At 40.5% G+C, this 20,326-nt stretch overlaps 1 protein-coding gene across 1 annotated transcript in view; it reads left to right on the top strand.

Moving 5' to 3' along the window:
- The window catches only part of LOC109373274 (solute carrier organic anion transporter family member 5A1-like), an 82,779-nt gene extending 66,564 nt beyond the window's left edge, over positions 1–16,215 (top strand). The window contains exons 5-8 of the mRNA XM_019627011.1: positions 5,437–5,596; positions 7,199–7,440; positions 10,048–10,112; positions 12,545–16,215. Of these exons, the coding sequence (XP_019482556.1) occupies positions 5,437–5,596; positions 7,199–7,440; positions 10,048–10,112; positions 12,545–13,002 (925 nt within the window). The 3' untranslated portion in view covers positions 13,003–16,215. The remainder of the gene's footprint in view (positions 1–5,436; positions 5,597–7,198; positions 7,441–10,047; positions 10,113–12,544) is intronic.
- Positions 16,216–20,326: the final 4,111 nt, after the last annotated feature.

Raw genomic sequence — 20,326 nt, 5'->3', positions numbered from 1 at the left:
CATGATGTTTGTTACATGAATGAATGAATAGATGAATGAATGTCTTGGTACAGGGCTTTCATTTATTGTATTAGGCACTCTCTGAACCTTCTTAATCTCATATGCTTGTTTGTTTTGTACCCCAGAAAATTTCTTCTACTATAGCTTTACTCATTCTTTTCTTTTTTTTTCTGTATTTTCCAAGACTCCTGCTAATTAGATATTAGAATGTGTGGACTGGTTGCCTCTGTGTTTAATTTGTTCTCTCATATTTCTACTGTTTTTTGCTATGAGAGATTTTTCCAGAACAGACCTTGTTTTTTATTCTTTATGTGAATTTATTTTATTTTGAGGATACTGTTTTTTGTTGTTGTATTCTGGGTGTTCCCTTTTCATAGCATCCTGATGTTTTAGAGAGCAAAATCTTCACAGATCTCTCTGTGTGTATAATTAAAATTTATTTTTTTTACTTTATTGCTATGCCTTACATTTTACCATTTGATTTTAAGGGTCAGTTGTTCTGTTCATTTATTTTGGCCTTTATAGGTTGACAACACTCAGCCTAGCATCTCTCAGGTTGTGTCAGCTACTCCTCCTTAGATACAAGGATGACAAAGTTTTATTCTAATATTTCAACACCTAAGCATTGAAGCTTGGTTTAGAAAATGTCTTCCAATTTCTAGAGTAGAAGGTTAGTTTAAAAAACGTCTTCCAATTTCTTTAGAGAAGAGCTTTCTGATGGATTTCTGGGCTCTCAATTGGGGATGGAGGTGGGTGAGTAGAGGAAAATGGAAGCGCCCAGCGATGCAGTTTTCTCTCCCTCCGATCTCCAATGAGTCTCATTGTTTTCAGCTTCACATTCCCTTTTGCCCGCTGTTGCATCTGCTGAGTTTGAACTCAGAGCCTTGTGGAGGTTCCATGGGGCAGGCTGTCTCCTCTCCAAGGTGGCATCTGCTCATCTTACGTAAAGCCTATGCCTGTCCACTTGCTCTTTGCATGAAGTTTGGTATCACTCCTTCCATTTCTCTTTGCTAGTTTATTCCTTTTAATCTTCCTTTTATTTTAAGTGCGTTCTCAGAAGGGGTTGAAAGCAGACTCAGTGGTTTACTTGCTTTTAAACTGCAAGTCGCCTCAAGACTTTCAAAGCCCTTGATTAACACCACACCTGTCTTGCCAATCCTGAATCAGCAGATTCTGGACTCCCCAGTGTAACTGGGCAAAAATGATATAATTGTGCTGATTGGCTCCATTACAAATTTATGAGTTCCAATATTAGCAGCCCTGCATCTTTGCTGAGCAATCTATTTCCTTGGCTCTAGTCAGCTTCCTTTCCTGTGCCCCATGATGGTTATTAAAATAAAATAAAATAAAATAAACCAAACAAACCAAACCACACAAACAAAAAAACTCTTTCTTCAAGTATTTTGTTTCTTTACCCTAGTCTTATTTTTCTTTTTGTACAATCTACTATTCTGCATTATTGAATAAACAGAGGCCCCAAGAATCTCTCCCCTTCTCCCCTCAAACTCCTTTGTCAAAAATTGTATTATTTTCAAGGGCAATTACTAGTGCCATAATTTTCTAGTTGTGTGACCTTGCAAAAAGGTGACCTAATATTGTTGAGTCCTGGTTTCCTCATATGTAAAATTGGTGATAATGTGAATCACACTTAGTTATAAGTATTATTACAGTAAAAACACTATGGTTGAGAAATTAAAATACCTCAAGAGGATAGAAAATAAGAAGTCCATGTCTCTTTTCCCCACTCTCAACCTCCAGTTTGAAGCATTTAAATATTTAAACTTATGTTTGCAAATTCTCTGCTCAGGGAAGTTACTCATAATTATGCTGAAACTAGTAAAAACTTGATGCAAATAAATATCTGAGCTGTCTACATCCATCTAAAGGACTTAGTGACTGAATTAAGTCCTTCGAATTAGCATCAAGTACTCAAGAGGCATGTAGATGCCTGGGATGGAGGTGGGATGTTTTAGAAGGATGAACTTTTCTTTTTTTTTTTTTTAATTTTTTTATTGTTAGTTTCAGGTGTACAGAACAATGCAATAGTTACCTTTTCACCCTCACAAAGTAACAACCCCCCTCCCCCCAGGATGAACTTTTCCTTTTGAGCCAAAATAGAGTCACAGTCTTTTTGTAGAGTGAACCTGACATGTTACTAGTGGTTCTCTTAGAAAATTCAGATTTGATAACCAAGATGTGGAAACAACCTAATTGTCCATCAACAGATAATGAATAGATAAAGGAAATGTGATATATACATACAATCAAATATTATTCAGCCTTACAAAAAAGGAAATTCTGCCATATGTGACAACATGGATAGACCTTGAGGACATTATGCTAAGTGAAGTAAGCAAGTCACAGAAAGACACATACTGCATGATTCCACTTATACAAGGTATCTAAAATAGATGAATAGAATCAAAGAGTGGAACGGTGGTTGCCAGGGGCCAAGTGGGAGAAGGAGGGGAAATACGAAGTTACTGATCATGAAGTTATGAATATGAAGTTACTTTACTGGTGTAAAGTTCCTGTCAAGTAAGATGGATAAGCTGTAGAGGTCTGCTGTACAATGTCGTGCCTATAGCCAACAAGTGTATAGTACACTTAAAGATTTGTTAACAGGGTAAATCTCATATTAAGTGTTCTAACTACAATGCAATGCAATGCAATACAATAGACAATACTTCAGATTTGAGAATCTGATGATTTTTTTTGTTATGAAAGATCCTAGGAGCTCTACCTAAATATCCTGGCCCAGCTGAAGTAATTACGTTTCCACACCCACAATTTCCCTGTGGTTTTAATTAGGAAATGTGTTGTTGTTCTCCTGTGTCTGCTGAGCTGTATTTCACACAGGTGTGCAAGACGAGTACCTTGCAGCCAAAGAGGCAGGATTTACTGTGAAAACCGTGGCTTAAGTAATACTTAATATAAGCACATTACATATTATGAGTTACTACTCTTCACTCTCCCTTTTCTTACAATAATTTTGTTAAATGGGGTTAAATTTGATGTCCACGTACAGAATTTTTTACCAGTGCTAAGTCTTTTTTTTTAAAAAAGATTTTATTGGGGATTGGGGGAGGGGAACAGACAAGTTGCTGTCGTTTTGCTCTTCAGTCTAGCAGTGGAGGACGTTGCTCCACTGGCCCAAGTTGGCACCATCATTGCGCTCTTCCCGGGTGAGGCAGTTGCTCACCAGCCATTGGATGGCGACTCACAGTAGCCCAGCTCCAGGTCGAGCTGTTGTTCACCATCTTAGCTGTAGAGGGCAGTGTCACTGGCCCTCATGTGGGATCTGAACCAGGGCCCTGCTGCTCAGAGCTGGCGTCCGAAGCCAACTCTTAACCAACGCGCCACTCGGCCGGCCCCACACCAGTACTAACTAAGTCTTGATAAATCATTTCTTAATTCTAGTTTTATCATCTTTCATTTATCAAGTGTCATCTCTTTGAGTTGAAACTAAAATCTATTATACCATCTTCTGGTTTTGTGACTTGAGCTACTGGGCCAGAACTTTTCCAGGGATGATTTTTTTTTCTTTTTCTTTTTTTTTTAACTTTATTGGGGAACAGTGTGTTTTTCCAACCCATCAGCTCCAAGTCAAGTAGTTGTCTTCAATCTGGTTGTGGAGGGCGCAGCTCAGCTCCAAGTCCAGTCACCATTTTCAATCTAGTTGCAGGGAGCACAGCCCACCATCCCGTGTGGGACTCGAACCAGTAACCTTTTTGTTAAGAGCACCCACTCTAGCCAACTAAGCCATCCGGCTGCCCATCGGCAGCTTAGCTCAAGTCTTTTGTCTTCAATCTAGTTGCGGAGGGCGCAGCTCACTGGCCCATGTGGGAATCGAACTGGCAACCCTGTTGTTCAGAGAATGCACTCTAACCAACTGAGCCACCCAGCCGCCTGCAGGGATGATTTATTGAGCTATGAAATGAGGAAGCATTTTCTCAGCTGTCTGTGTTTGGCAGTGACTGCTGGAAGGGATGATTCACTCAGTTCTACATAGCTCCAAAATCTCGGGGGCTGGGATATTCCCCTGAAGTTACTTGTCTCTGTGTAGTTTTATTGCCCCAAAGTGCTACTATTATAGAAATCAAATAGATATAGTCTGTTAATTCAGACCTTGCCTCAGCTTCACACAGGTGCATTTCATTCTCCTTGTCACCACTCCCGGTCTTGCCTTCCTACCACCTGGTGCATTTAGATAGGCTACTACCAGCCCTTCACGTGAACTAGCATTTCTGGCCAGATCACTCCCAAATTCTCTAGTGAAACTGTTATCAATATCTCGTGATAAAATTTCTTCTGTGGAGTGACCTGAGTGAATAACAGGGTTTATTTTATTTTTGCCTTTTTGAAGCCTTTCTTGATAAGGTTTAAGTATTGCTATAAATTTGTTCCTTCCATGAAAATTTGAAGACTCAGTTATCAAAGTGTGAAAGAGGCCACAGGAGAAAAGCCTATGAATAAACAAAGCTTCATGTTTATAGATTAATACATATGGTTGGGATAGGCTATGCTGCTGGCGAGTGGTTTACTCAACATAGACATTAAAGATAAGTCCATGCACAGAACGGACATTCCAGAATATTTGTTGAATGGATGGTTGATGTGTAGCTAGATAGATGAATGAAGGATCTGCTATTGCTACCTCATATGAAATACTTTACGAATAGTATTTCATCAGTGACACCTAAAAATGGTGGACACAAAAGCAAAGGAAAGAACTCATTGGCTGTGAGCACTACAGAGCCCCTTTTTCATTCGTCCATGGGTCTCCCATGGGGACCTACCTGTTTCTGTTTTTTCACAGCTATTTCCTTATACTGCTCTCTACAGCCCTATATCCCCTTACTTGCCTCCCCTTTTTTTATATTTATGTTACTTTGAAAATCACGCCCCATGTCTTTCTTTGATAATTTATTCTCAAACAAGTAAACGTTTCGGTTAAAGGAACTTGTGTTGACAACTGTGATTGATATAGTTCATGTTTGTGCCCTCATAATGATGTTATTGATTTGGCCCAAAAAAGTATTTTCTCCATGTTACAGTTAAGGAAATTGAGGCCCAGATTTTTTAAGACATAGAGCCAAGTGTCTACAGTTAAGTGAGTAGTTAGTTATGTGAGGGTTAGAACTGCTGAGCCCAGAGGTTGAGACCAGGTCCTTGGCACCAAGATGGAGGGTAGAATTGAGGCAGGACACATAATTTGGTACTAAATCTGTGGTACCAGAAAATTGTAACCTTTTTCTTTACGTTTCGTTTTCAAGTCATAAAAATAATTATCTAGGATGTCTACTGTACGATACCATAGCTTTGATTTAATGGGACTATCTTCTCTAAAGTGGACAAATTATTTGACATCAAGAACTTCCCTATTAGTTTAATGTTAGTAAATGTCACTCATGCTCTGATTCTTTTCTCTCTTAGACCCTCTCTCACCATGCCTCATAGGAACCTGACTGGAAGCTGCAATGTTAATTGTGGATGTAAAATACATGAGTATGAGCCAGTCTGTGGATCAGATGGAATTACATACTTTAACCCTTGTCTGGCTGGCTGTGTTAACAGTGGTAATCTTAGCACTGGGGTGAGTATATTTCACACATTCCTGAACTGTTGTTAATCTAACATCCTGTGACAGGATGTGTTAGCATTCAGGGGCAAACACATGACTTCAGTCTCCCTTCTCAAGAAACTTCAAATAACCTACAAAATACCTGTGACAAAAATCCAGAGGAAAGGAAATGATGCAATACTGCCATCTTTTCCCAGGAATGACTGGAGTGTTGGGGTGTAGCGATTTGCTCCCCTATCAGCCCTCTTCTACTTTACATTCCGTGCCAACTCAGTGAAACTTGAGAAGGTTGAGTGCTGGGCCTGTCATTTGGTATTCGGACTGGGCTGTCTGATAGATTCGAAGGTCAAGATGGCCACATTTGGTGCTGATAGAAAAGAATAGGAGTATACCTCCCCTAATGAAAGTCTGTGAAGATGGGCAGTGGCCATTTTTCATAGATTATCAGTTCAGACTATTTTTTTTGGCTTTCAGAGTAACGATATTTCTGTCAGTTCAAGAAGAGGCTATTTTGAGAATTCCCTTGCCCATGAACTATAAATAGGCTGTAATACTGTTGGGGAAGGTTTTCATAGTCTACTCAGATCCTTATTGAGCCTAGTTTCATTCTTTGCATAAAAACAGATGGTGGGAGGCTGCAGAAAGGCTAGGTACACTTCCTTGTTCTGTGTAGTGATGAGGAATTATACCGCTGACTGCTTGTGTTTTGAAATATCATACTTCTGAGTTTCAAACTAGAACGATACATTGAGGATTCCTGTTGCTGGCTCCCCGTTCTATAATTGGCGAGCTCCAGCGTGTGACCAACTTGAAAGAGACAAGGAGATGTGTTTGTCTCCATGGCCAAGTCCTTCCCTGGGGGTGAGCGTGCCCTCTGGGGCAGCCCTCATTCTTAAAATGTGACCAGCAGCCCTTGATGCATAGACAGCCCAGCAGTGCCCCATCTCCATATTTGTTCCAGCTGCCTTTCCAAGTGGCTGAGAGGTCACAATGATAGTGAGTGAATTCAGCTGATGTTCAGTTACTAAAAGCAACATAATAGGCAGGAAGCTTAATTGACTGTTCCATTGAAGCCCCTTTTTAGTCCCTTGAATTAGCTGGTTTCCAATGAAACAGCTGATGCTCTTTGCACTATTATTGGCACAGAAGTCATCAAGGTTTTCCGTATGAAAGATCTACATTTATATGACAGATATTTACGTGAGGTCCTGTCTGCATTCAGAGCTATGCGAGGTGCTCTGCTGAACACACAAAAAAATAAGGCTCGGTTCCTGTTTTTGAGGGCTTCTCTTATTGAAGAGCCCAAGAGTTAAATAGCAATTAAAGCAGCATTTAATTATGACCAAAATTGAGTGCACCCAGTATGAATGTTCTAGAACTGAGCACTGAAAGCTGCTTAGGAAAGTTTAGGTTTAAACAATTTTGACCAGTGGACTTTGGTATCAGAAATTTTGGACCCCTATTGTGAGCAATGAGGAAGATCCTTCTAAGTAAATATTTTGCATGGTTTTAATTACTAGAGTTACTTTGGAGCACTTTAACTTTGTCTTAACATTCCTGTGCTGAGTTTTGCTTTTGATTGGCACCCAACTGATCTTTATTACCTTCACTTAGATAAGGAATTACACGGAATGCACCTGTGTCCAAAGCCGGCAAGTGATCACCCCACCCACAGTGGGACAGCACAGTCAGCTCCGCGTGGTTATTGTCAAAACGTATCTCAACGAGAATGGCTATGCTGTGTCTGGGAAGTGCAAACGGACCTGCAGTACCCTCATCCCGTTCTTAATTTTTCTTTTCATAGTCACCTTCATCACAGCATGTGCTCAGCCATCAGCCATCATAGTGACACTCAGGTGAGAGCAGCATTGAACTTCTGGGGGTGGGGGTGGGGGTTATGCACTCAGACTTGTCAGAGTACATATTCCAGGGCTGGGGACTGATGTGGAAAAGCAGAGAGAAAAGCAAAATTAGACTGTTCAGGCACTCCAATGTTTGCTTTGCGAGCTTGGAAGTGAACTATCTCATGTTAGAAGGGGAAAGGAAACTTGTAACATTGCATAGCCCAGAACTTTCTTTTTTTTTTTTTTAAAGATTTTATTCGGGAATTGGGGGAGGGGAGCAGCACTAGGGAGTCAGGGGAAGGGGAACAGACAAGTTGCTGTCATTTTGTTCTTCAGTCTAGTTGTGGAGGACGTTGCTTCACTGGCCCATGTTGGTACCATCATTGCGCTCTTCCCGGGTGAGGCAGATTGGTCACTGGCCTCTGGACGGCCGCTCACAGAGGCTCTTGGCAGCTCACGCTGGCTGCCGGCCACTCATGGTAGCTCATGGCAACCCACTGCAGCAGGGGCTGCAGCCTATGCCGTCACCGGCGACTCATGGCAGCCCAGCTCCAGGTTGAGCTGTTGTTCAGCATCTCAGCTGTGGAGGGCAGTGTCCTGGCCTATGTGGGATCTGAACCAGGGCCCTGCTGCTCAGAGCTGGCATCCGAAGCCAGCTCTTAACCAACGCGCCACTTGGCCGGCCCCAGAACTTCCTTTGTTTAGATGGGTTTTACTCCTATAGTTTAGGGAAAATGCTTTTGGGCACCTTTGGTTCCCGAGTCTCTGCCCTCCAAGGTTCTACTTCAGGAGCTGAAAGCTGTCACTGTGTTAGCTCCAAGAAGCCTGACCCCAGGGGAGGCAGGAAGCCATGTTGCTGAAGTTGCTAAGTCGTGCATACAGCGAAAAACATTATCTCTAACCTTGTAGATCGTTAATACCTCCGGGATCAGTGATAGCTTATGTTGAGCCTGCAGTTCAAAATGCTGATTTCATTAATTTTACTGCCATATAAAATTGTGGAGCTGTACAAGGATAGGGCCGACTGGAGAATGTTAATTTTCGGGCGTTCGCGCTGTGCTTTCTTTGCCACCCTAGATCCCGCTTGTGTTCTCTCGCTTATACGAGAATGTGGACGTTAACTTAATGGAAGCCCTCTTAAAAATGTTGACACTCGCGCATTCAAATCAGTGTGTTGGTATTTGCAGTGAAGACTGCGGACGGCAAAGGAAGGAAGGGGACAGCATGGTGGAGACGAGAGCACACCCACAGCAGCTTTCGGGGGGCTGCGGGCTGCAGTGCCCAGGGCACAGAGTGAGGAGAGTCAGTCCTTAGTCTTCCTTTGGCTCCTCAGTACCGGGATATGCTGGGCACCTGGTGGAAAGCACCTGCTGAGCCGTCTTTCTTAGCCTGGCCATTCGGCTGCTTGGCTGATTATTCTGCATAATCTGGCTTCTCCTCTATGGGATGCTGAGATGGGTGCTTCCCCATCAATTCGTTCCTTGACAGTAAGACAATAGCATGGGGAAAGGCCTGCTGGTTTATTCACTCAATGTCTCCATCAGCAGATACTTAGGGAGTATCAGCAATGTGTACAGCATTGGGCAAATGCGATGCGAAAATAAAGAACTTGGGGAAAAGACGACAAGCTCACTGGTCCCTGGGAATTTTGCATTCTATACCTACAACCCTATGTGTATGGGACAGGAAGGATAAGGTACTTCATCATGAAAAAATAGGGATCATTAATAATCTAATTCTTTGAACTTTAGTTCTATAGGAGGTGTTAAATAATTTTAGTCTTTGAACTTGGATGCTACAAGAGATGTTAAATCACCCCATAAGGGCTGCTCAATTTATAGTGTTCAAACGTGGCAAATCACCAGTTGGCTCGTAACGTAAAACTTCAGAAAATGCACTCTTTAATCTTTGCTAATTGCAAAATCAATAGACTCCAATCTTCCTGCCGTGTGGGAATTACTTCGAGCGTAAGTTTTAGGAAAAGAAGAAAAAAATGAGGTGACTGGGAGAGATTAATTTTTTTCCTCTAACTTTTGTCCTGTTTCCTATATGTCTTGACTATACTTTAAAAAAACCTTTTTTCTCTGTACTGTTCCTTGAGGAATTATGGGAGTAACTTTCAGTGTACACATCTACCATTCTGGAAAGTGCAGGCAAACAAAGATAAAATGCAGTAGTTAGGATAAAATTATATATATGTTATATTATATATAATATTTATATTTATATTATATATAATGTTTATATAAATATAAATTATATATTAATATATAATATATGAATAAAATACATATTATAAATTATAATTTAACAACTGATTTAGGAAGCTCAGAGCTATTCTGCCCTTCAGCCATGACCCTTTGGCCCTCCACGAGCATTTACATGGAAACAATTGGAGTAGATCAGAATTTCTTTGGTGTCTTCATTGGGGAGCTCTTGAATCACTGGTTTAGCCATCAGCAGTCTTGCTTAGTTAGCTATGATTAGTAAATTCTAGAGAATTCAGTATTTTGCCATAGCATCTCTTTATCTCTGGCTCTGCGCTAAGCAGGCTTGATTTGACCGTCATTTTCTCGAGGCCACAATTTAAAAACGTTTCTTTCTTTCCCTTCGTCTCAGGTCTGTGGAAGATGAGGAGAGGCCTTTTGCTCTGGGAATGCAGTTTGTTTTATTGCGAACGCTGGGTATGTTCCTCAATTTCCAAGTGTCCCTCTCAGTTCCTCTTTGCAGAGGGCAAATTCTCACTGTCCTTTAAAAAAGTCATTTGTTACCATTATAGTAGCAAGGATTTTGCAGCTTAGTGGTAAGGGCACAACTTCTTTATTTTCTAATTTGAACTAAAAGCTACCAGTTCTGTCATTTGAGGAAACAAAAACAAAACCAACTTCAGGTCAGTTTCTTTTTCACTGTGAACGTAAACTTGGACTAAATTCCCCTGAGAGTTTTGTACAGTAAGAACTACTGAACCAAACAATTGTGATGGGCTTATAATCCTCGTGTTTTTTCGCTTCGTGCCTTTTTAACATGTAAATGATAGGGATTGGTGCTCATTTTATTTGCAAAAATTTCAATTCCTTCTTTCCAGTAATTTTATTGGATTGGGCAAAGAGTATACCTATCAAGTTTTCTGAGGAAAAGAAATAAAAAATTGTAAAAAGAAAAAAGATCCCCAAATTGACATATAGGGACTTCCCTTTATTTATTAACGAGGGAACTTCATGCGGTGTCCATGTGGGAAGTCACAGAGTTTACTTGGGCATAAAGAATATTGTTTTGATTTTTACAAACACTGCAGCACCCTGTGATGTCTTGGGCCAATTGCGTGTGAAGTAGTCCATTCTCTCGATCAATTTCAATGTATTTTTAACCGACTTCCTCATCATCAGGTGTATTTTTTTCTTTCTTAAGTGGCAGTTGATTTTCTTCAGCTGTTATTTTCCCCCCTCAGTAATCAGCATCACTGTCCACAGGACCAAAAAAAAAAAAAAAATTCCTGATTCAAAATTTTAATTTCCGCTTTGAAGGTTGAAACCTTTTAAATTGGTATCAGCTGACCCTTTCAAACCTTAATCCTCTCTGGAATTCTCAATTTGTCATGTGTTATGGTTGATGGCTCGGTCTGAGAGTGAGTACTTTTTCAGTGAACCTCAAAGTCTTCTGATTGTATTGCATGGGTAGCTTGGTTTTTGGTACCAATAGGACTTTACTGAAAGTACCATTTTTCAAAGCATGCTGGTTAAAGGAAACTCTGACATACTTTGATATAGGTAAGAAGCATGCCTTATATTTCTAGCTGAAAACTAAAACATTGCTTTCAAAGAAGGAAATTTGTTTGGCAAAGGGGTAGTTGAATAGGCAAAGAAAAAAATAGTTCCTCCTTTTTGCTCTGCTTGTCTCTGATACCATGAAGTTGGGGGGCTTCGATTTGGATGTGGCGGTGAAAGGTAACAGATGGACTTTGCAAAGTGGAGGGAGGATGTTTTAGGCATTTACTATTGAATTCAACCTTAAGTCCTACTGATGATAAAAAAGTGCAGTTAGGACAAAAAGCCAGTTTCCGTTTCTTTGAATTCTAAAGGAAAAAGAGAATTTTAAGTGTTTTTAAAATGTTAAATTTTAATTATAGTGAACCTACCTCCATTTAAGTGACTACAACGCATTTTAAAAATGTTTCACTCACAGCCTCCTGGGCTATTAGCCCACCTGCCCCCACTCCTTTCCTCCTTTCTCTCTTCACCTCCTCCCTTGCTTCCTTCTATAAACTTCTATTGAAGATCCACGTGTTGTCCTGTAGGTCTTTGGGATGCATAAGAGGCATGGCCCCTGCCATCAAGGCACTTATGGATGACAGATTTGCAAAGTTTATATACTATGTGATAGTTGATTAAATGGAGGTATATAGAAAAATGCACCGGGAATATAGTGGCATCTGAGTGAGTCAGGAGTTTAAAGGAGGGGTAGGTATTCGCAAGGTGAAGAAGATGGGGATAAGGGCACATTTTGGCAAAGGGAGTAGCATGTAATGAAGGAAGTCCACTTGGGTAGACTTTCTTTATTATGGGAGTAAAGAAATGTCTATACCATAGGCCCCAAATGAATCTACTACGCATCACAGATGTTTCCTAAGCTTCAAAGATGAATTTTATGCACTAATTATTTTGATACCCCAGGTGCCTTTATAACGTTGCTATTTGATATGTTTCTGACTTAGAGTGGACAATGCTTTCCTCATTTAATACTAGAACCCACAAGAACTAAGTATACTGAATTTTAGTGGGTCACAAAGCGTTCTAATGTTGCCTCTTGCGTATTTAATGACAAACTCTAACTTTTAAAGTTTAAAAGGGCTCCCTAATTGCATTTTTTTAGCAATAGACATTTTTATGATCCTAAAAATCAATACCACATCCTGAAGATTTACAGTATTTACAATGTAGTTTCTATTAAATATAAGACGTGATATATCTTTTTTAAAAATCATGTAACACAAGGAAGCCACTCTCCCCCCTCTTGGTTTCAGAGCACACAAAGCACCTTGCTAATTTTCAAATCTGTTTTCTCTTATGAGATGTGCTAAATACTCTTTCTTTTTTTTCCTCCTCCTCTACACCTCTAGCATATATTCCTACTCCGATTTATTTTGGAGCAGTAATTGACACCACCTGTATGCTGTGGCAACAAGAGTGTGGCGTGCAAGGCTCTTGCTGGGAGTACAATGTGACATCATTTCGTTTTGTCTATTTCGGTTTGGCGGCCGGCCTCAAATTTGTTGGCTTTGTTTTTATTTTTCTGGCCTGGTACTCCATTAAATACAAGGAGGACGCACTGCAGAGGCAGCGGTGGAGAGAATTCCCTCTGGGCACTGTGAGTGAGATGGTGGGCCACCCCGATGGTGCCGATAAGTCTGCCCGGACTAGATCTTGCCCAGTTTTCAGCACCCAGGGAGAGTTCCACGAAGAGACTGGCCTGCAGAAAGGGATCCAGTACACAGCACAGACCTATCCGGGCCCCTTCCCAGAAGCAATAAGTTCCTCCCCAGATCCGGGGCTGGAAGAAAGTCCTGCTGCCACGTAGCCTCCCTCCTGACGCTTGAAACCAGACTTCAGTTTTGTTGGCTGAGTTGAATATGGTGACTTGAGAAACACCCGTGCCTTCTTTTCTTTCTTTCTTTTTTGAACCTCTAAGGACACAATCCTCAAACCAACAAAACTCAGTATACACAGCCACTGTTGATTGAGGGCTGGATACCTCAACAAGACTGAGAGCCTTTACCTCCCCTGCTCTCCAAGAAGGGGGGAGTTTAGATAGATTTGTTACCATTTCTGCTATGTTAATTTTAATGCTCATGCTCCCATATGGTATAAGGCTGAGGTACATGGTTAAAACAAAATCACGAGCGAGTGTAATGGCGGTGCATATCATTAGCATACACGCCAGACAAAGGTGAGCTTGACCTTGACTTTGCATTAACAAATCCAAGTTTTTAAGATCTGAACACCTACTGTGAGTTCTGCTCCAAAGCACAAATGAATTTGCTTCAACTATGCAATCTGATCGGGAAAATGAAGTGCAGCATGTTACTTTTGCTTTCAGAGACTAAAGCAGATACGTATTTGAAAAGAGGAAGCTAAACTTTCCCTAAAGCACTGTTAATAGCCTTTTAAGCCATAGCAGAGTTACAAATCAGGTAGAATTTTTCAAATGCTTCAGAGGAACCATATGCATCCCATGATAAAAGGAACAGCTACTTCATTTCAGTCTTTTAGTCTGCCTGCCCCATCGTAAGGTAAAGGGGCTGCTAAATCATAAATCTGATAGCTTGACTATAAACACCAGTATTCCTTCACAAGAGGTTTTAAAACTAGTGTGCTAAACAATATGGCTGGAAACTGTAATTTGAGATGCATAAGACGGAAAGAAACTCATGGCTTTCTCATCCAAGAAAATTGCTGCAGAGATTTTTTTTCTTAGCTCTGAAGGACCGACGTAAGGGTAGTTAGGAATTGTAAACTTGTCACTCAGAATAGTTGGAAAAAGGAATTCCAGAGCAGTAAGACTGAGTCCCACCCAGTCATTTTAGTTATATGCCTGGAAATACTGGCAAATCTGTATTGTTCTCTTTCTTACGTACGGAAAATTGCTGTGGTTGCTACTGAAACGGAGTCAGTAAGCCAGGAAAGCTATATCTGCAGTACACGTCTGAACATCACCCCGAATAGTATAGGAGGAGCTCTGTGAGTTGGACCTAGAATATGATCCTAAGTAATGTCTGAAAACTATTTAAAATAAACTGGTCTGACGTACCGAATCCTATAATACTTTATCAGGGTTAGGAGCATTTTACATCACCCTTTGATTCTTTTCTACTCTGACCTTCTGGAAGTCAACTGAGAGAGGCCTTTTCTGTTCCTTTGGGTTCATTATCCAAACCCTTTCCAGTACCTCCCAGCACATCACATCGACTTAGGTGCCACACAGGATGCTTTCTACATGGTTCTTAAGACAGATGCCTCCTAACAGCGCTATGGACTGATGGCGAGTTAACTCAGGGGATCTGGCTACTCAGAAAAAGAATCACGACAACTCAGATTTCAGAGGGACTGTTAGGTCCAAATACCAACATCACTGTTTCTGCCACAGACCCTGTGCTTATGTTGGGCTAATTTGGGAAACGGTTTCCTTGGCTGGTTCACACTCTCGCACAGAAGGAGTGTGATTGGCTGAACCATCCCATGATTCAGCCCTTTTTGTCCTCCATCCTTGGCTGTCCCGGTGGGGTTGTGTGGATATTCCTGGGCACAAGGTTGTTTTCCTCTCTTCCTAGGAATGGCATCAGTCAACTGATTCTCTTGGTTGCATGTGGTTTGTGGAGAGCGTTATTACAATTCAACCGAATTATGTCTCCAAGGGGTGGAGCCAGTAGTCTCAGGGACAAGGACTTCCCTTTGAGTAGTCTTGTTTGGCTAAGTCATAAAACCATTGTTGCCTGTAATTACACTGGTGTCTATCAAACTTTGGTCAGCGTGATGCATTCTGAAGGTCTTCAGAGAATATTGCTGAATATTGTCTACCCTTGGGCCTCAGGTTCCCCTACACCTATGGGAAATCTTTGATCCTTTCAAAGAGAGAGTTTCCTTTTGTGTTGGAGCTAAAGATAGGTACGTTGGAGAGAGGTGGTGTTTTCTTAATTTCCCTCTGATCATTAAGAAACTGCATTGAGAGAATTTTGGTGGGATTACACTTTTTTTTTGTAGCTAAGATCGTGTGTTCCAACACTCTTCGAATCTCTCTCTTCTTGGTAGTACATTTTGAAAAGGAGCCGCTCTCAGAACTCCAGGATAGGAAACTATGGACTCATCAGGTACCACTTTCTACCTTAAGTAGTCATCCAGTTCAGCAATCAATGACTGGGCACCAGTTCTCTCTCAGACAGCATTTTCCCCATTACCATCTGCCAGTCTATGAAATCCTACCATCTGCCAGTCTATGAAATCCTTTGGGTTAATTAGGCCAGAATTCAAAGAAATTGGCATGAGTTGTACGCCACAATGTTAGTATTATACTTCCTCAAGTATCTGATGTTTATAAATAGCAGGTGTATCATTAATGTGTTGTTGGTGTGTATAGAATAAGTAATACATCATGGGGGACTGAAGTTTTGGAATATGTACCAAGTAAGAGTTGTCTTCAAAATGCTTTGGGTTCTGGTAGCATCATTGGAATATTATGTAGCCAACTAAAGTGACTATTTTATAGATGACACCTTTTAATTGTATGTATATGAGGTTCTTATATGCTTGTTAATAATAATAAATTGTTTGTGTGACTCTCTAGTCACAGCTCCTATTATAAGTTTACCACTCTTCATGAGCTCAGGCTTATAATTACTTGTTTTAGAAAGAGATCATCTTGTTCCTTTGTACACTCTGTAGATTAATATATTATTTGGATTTAATATGCAAATATACTATCCTTGAATCTAGCCTATTAATTTAGAAAGTCCCAGGAGGTGGGGTGGGGTGTTGGAGCACATTCTTTGGTTATCTTTATTACTATGAAATCCTTATCCTTTGCAGGTGGCTTAAATTCTTGAAAACAGTCAAAAGTTGTTCAGATCCAAAGTGGGAGAAGAAAAGAGGAATAGACAGGAAACAAATTAGCATTTTGTAAAGCACTTAATATATATCATTCATTTTAAACCTCCTAATAAGTTTGCAAGATAATTATTTTTATTGGTTTTTTTTGTTTGTTTGTTTTTTATTTTTGTTTAAAAAAACACATATTGTAGGGCTGGCCAATTGGCTCAGTTGGTTAAGAGCTCGCTCAAGTGTGGGAGCTCTGAGCAACAACGGTTCGAGTCCCAGCCTGAGCTGAGCTGCCGCTGAGCTGGTTGGCAGGATGGCTCAGCTAAAACAAACAAACAAACAAACAAACAAACAAACAAACAAATAAAACACACAGATTGTGAAAATGGAGGCTCAGAGAGATAAGGTGACTTGTGTAGGACTGTAGCGTGGCCAGTTCAGGGCTCCCACCCAGGCTTCTTTCTCAGTCACTCACTTCCTACGCTACACATGCATATAATAGTTTTGATTAACAAAAGCAAGATGTGACTAAGATAGTGAGGTAAATCATCTCATTTTAGATGTGCTACTGTTTCTGAAGAGTAGAGAAGTTATTTCTTTGTGTAAAAGTCAAAGAAAATCTGTAGGAAACATTACAATTTAATGTTTAGATTTGCATGGTAAATTTACATTTGTTTAGCCAAGTGTAATGTTCAAAACTTTTTTTGTCTTAATATACCTCAAGTATTTATTTATAGTTCATATTTAATATAGAACAAACCCAATTTTGGTGTTAATATGGAGTCTCAGTAGGGTTTCTGAAATGAAAAATTGTGAGGAAAGTGGGTTCAGATTTATTGAATCTGAGCTTTGGGGATTTCAGGTGTATGCTTTTTTTTTTCCCCCCTCCTGGTTCAGAATGTTAACATTTCCATTAGTGTTTTGGTGAAAATTGGTTTTAAGTTTTCTAGTAAAAGTTTTAAATGAACACATACAAAGTGCTACATGTTAAGTGAACATACAAATGTTATATGTTATATACTAAATCGCTGATCCGATTGTGACCGCTGGTAGCTATAGTAACCAATGGGAGCATATCCTTGGAAATGTCAATCATCAGAGAAGGGAGTTACCTAGAGGCAGTAACAGCAGTCCTACATTTTCACCACCCACCCTGAGAATTCCTCCGCAGCTGCCAATTGCAGCTTGTATTCTTAGGTGGGCTTGGAGCCAGAACATTCTTTTCGGAGCCTGTTAGATCAACCATAGGTGCACCAGAGAGAGACACTTCCTAGTTTGAATGGACCTGAAGCATCTGTGGAAATTCTCTCGTGTGCCCAGGAGCAGTAGGAGAACCCAAACCTAGGATGGTAAAACATCCTAAATGGCACAGACACAAGAATATAACTCTTGATATCTATAGGTGCATACTGCGTATTCTAAGTAGCAGGTAAATACCACAATACTGTATAATCCCAGACTTGCCTAGACTGCAGTTTTGCTGATTCTGTTATGCAGACCAGTAGGTAGCCATCACTCGTTTTTGCATCTTCTCTTTCCTAGCACGAAGGGAGTGCTATGGCTGGCTGGCAAAGCTAGTGGCCCTGCATACTTGATCTTTTCTGTCTCTCTCCTTTCCTCACCATCTGGGATGCTGCTGGCCATATCTGTCCCAGACTTCTTGCTACATCGGAATCAGATTTGTGTATGTTTGAAGAGCTTATTTTGAGCACTTAGTTTTTGCTCAGCCCTAGGAAGGGTCAAATATGATGAAAACCGTCCCTGGGTATTCGCTTTTTGCAACATTAAAAAAAAATAAAAAATGCCTTGGTGCTAGAAGTATTTGATGATGCATGCTCACCACAAAAATACCCCAATGGATTCACAGTATTTCACTGATAAGGAAATGCATGTGCTTTGCTTTTGGAAATCTGGAGAACTTCCCAAAAAACAAGCACTCATTACTCTCATTTACCACAGTTAATCCATGAACTTGACGCTGCAGAAATGAAAAGCGTAAGAGGGAATACTTTTTTCTATGGAAAACTCAGTGCTTTTGATATTTATTTTAGCAAGAATAATCACATGCTAAAAATAACTTCAGAGAGAGGGAAAAATATTTCAGTTAATCATTTCTTATTTCTTCTGCAAAAATGGATACCCATGTAAAATGTTTTTAATATTGGGGTTTTGAAGGTGGTATCTTTTTCTGGTATTCTACTCTTACATGCTAAATATTGAAGGAGAAGATATTATTAAAAACTAAAGTAATTGCAGGGACATAATAAACCAAAGGGGTGGACAAAAAAAGTTTAAAGTTTGTATCTAGAAAGGAAAATTAAGAATAATTGGTAAGACATTATAGTGTGCATTTTTCTTAAAATACATACCTCTACCCCAAACCCCAAATGTTAGTTTAAAGCACGAAACAGGCAGATCAGCCTCTAACTCTTTAGTTAAAGGAAGTATAATATTGTGTTAAACAAACTGGCATTAGAGTCCTAGTGGAGTGCGTGTTCTGCGTGTGTGTTTGTGTGCGTAGAGGTGTGCTCGTGATGAAAGGCTGTTTTGAATTGTTGCATAAAGGCGTTTGATTTTGTGATTTTTAAAACAAACATTTATTTGGTGACCTCTTAGGGTAATTTAAAAGATGTATAATTTCCTTGTGTTTCATCAGATCTGTTGTCAATGGACTAATAAACCCTGGTTTACAACATCTTGAATACTTGATCATTGAAAATTAAGAAAAAAAGTCAAAAAATAAGAATAAAGTGTGTTGGATTGAATGTAGGTTGTTTCTTAGGATTTTTGTTGCTTGAAGAGATGGAGCAATGATGCTAGTGTGACTGCACCCCCCCCCCACCACACAAGGAAGACAAGGGGTTTGATTGGATGAAATAGCCCACCGCTACTCTGGAAAATGGTAGTAACGAACTCCTTATGTAACTGACAACCCTGCCCTGAAGACTAATATCTTGTGTGTAAACTATTAGGACTAGAGTTTTAAGAGCCTGTGGTAGCACATTTTTCATTGAGCCACCAAAGAGAATAATTTTAAGTCGTCTATCACTTGTCTATTTCAGTTCAAACAGACTTTGGACCTGCAGAACTGTGTGCCCTGAATATGGTTTGTGTTAGTCAGGATGGGCTGAGGAATGCTTAAAAACATGCTAACCCCCAAATCTCAGTGGCCTCACAGCACAAAAGTTTATGTTGCATTTCCATTAGATGGCTGTATGGGTCTGTTCCACTTAGTCCCTCAGGGACCCAGGCTGACAGGTTCTACCATCTTGGAGCTGCACCATCTGGCACTTTCAGGATCAGTCTTGGTTGCTGAGCAAGGAAAGGAAAAGAAGAGCCCAGAGAAAGACAAACGGCCGTTTCTTTTTCTCAGCCCAGAAGTGACACATGTCACCTTGCACTGGTCTAAACTATAGTTATATGTCCCTGTCTAACCTCTGGGATCCTGGAGGGATAAGGAAGCAAATGGTGAGCATTTGGTAGGTATTATTATTATTATTATTATTATTATTATTATTATTCTGCCACACAGTTGACCATGATAGGTTGAGAACGATTCCCAAAGGAGCACAACTCTTTATTCTGAAAATTAAAAGGAAACAAAAGGAAAGCCTCAAGCACAGAAAAGAATGATTCCCAGAGGAATCAATATCAAAACTTGGTCAAGAAAGCAGTTAAAAGCCCCCGTTTCTCCAGGCTCTACCGAATAATAAATTAATCATTGCCAAAGTAGCCCAGGAACTGGTCTGAGGCTGGAGGAAGCACTGGAGCCCGGACTTCATCCATGGGAAAAAAAGCGTTGGGTTTTGAGGTGTCTTCTGACGGACGGCCGTTTTCCAAGTACCCTGGCATCTAAGACTTTTGGGTGCCAGCCGGAAGCAGGTAAAGGAACCATGGAAATAACAGCATGACTCATGGACTGAAGCACAAAGTGGTTATATTTAGAATACCCCCTTAGTGCTCTGTCTAGGTGGGGAGCAGGGTAATTGATTTCCGTTCCTCACTCCATCACCCTCCTGCACAGCAAAACTAAAGGGTCACAGTGGTTCAAGATAAACAAGTTATTGGGGGAGGTGGCATGGGGGGTGGGGTGCGTCTTTTGACGTCTGGGTAATTGCTCTATTTCCCCCATGGCTTTGTGCATTCATCAAGGGAGCCACTTACGAAAGAGCAAATAGTAGCCCCTGCCCAAACCTACCACCTGATTTTAATTATGTATGCAATTTAGGCAAAAGGGTTCCTCTTGAATTTCTTAAATATCTCACTTTCAAGGGCCGAGGCAGATCCAATCTGGATACTGGGCTTTTTTTTTT

This window comes from Hipposideros armiger, unplaced genomic scaffold (assembly GCF_001890085.2).
Source record: "Hipposideros armiger isolate ML-2016 unplaced genomic scaffold, ASM189008v1 scaffold_698, whole genome shotgun sequence".
NCBI lineage: Eukaryota > Metazoa > Chordata > Mammalia > Chiroptera > Hipposideridae > Hipposideros > Hipposideros armiger.
Note: the sequence above shows the minus strand (reverse complement) of the source record. Positions and strands in the feature narration are given on the sequence as shown.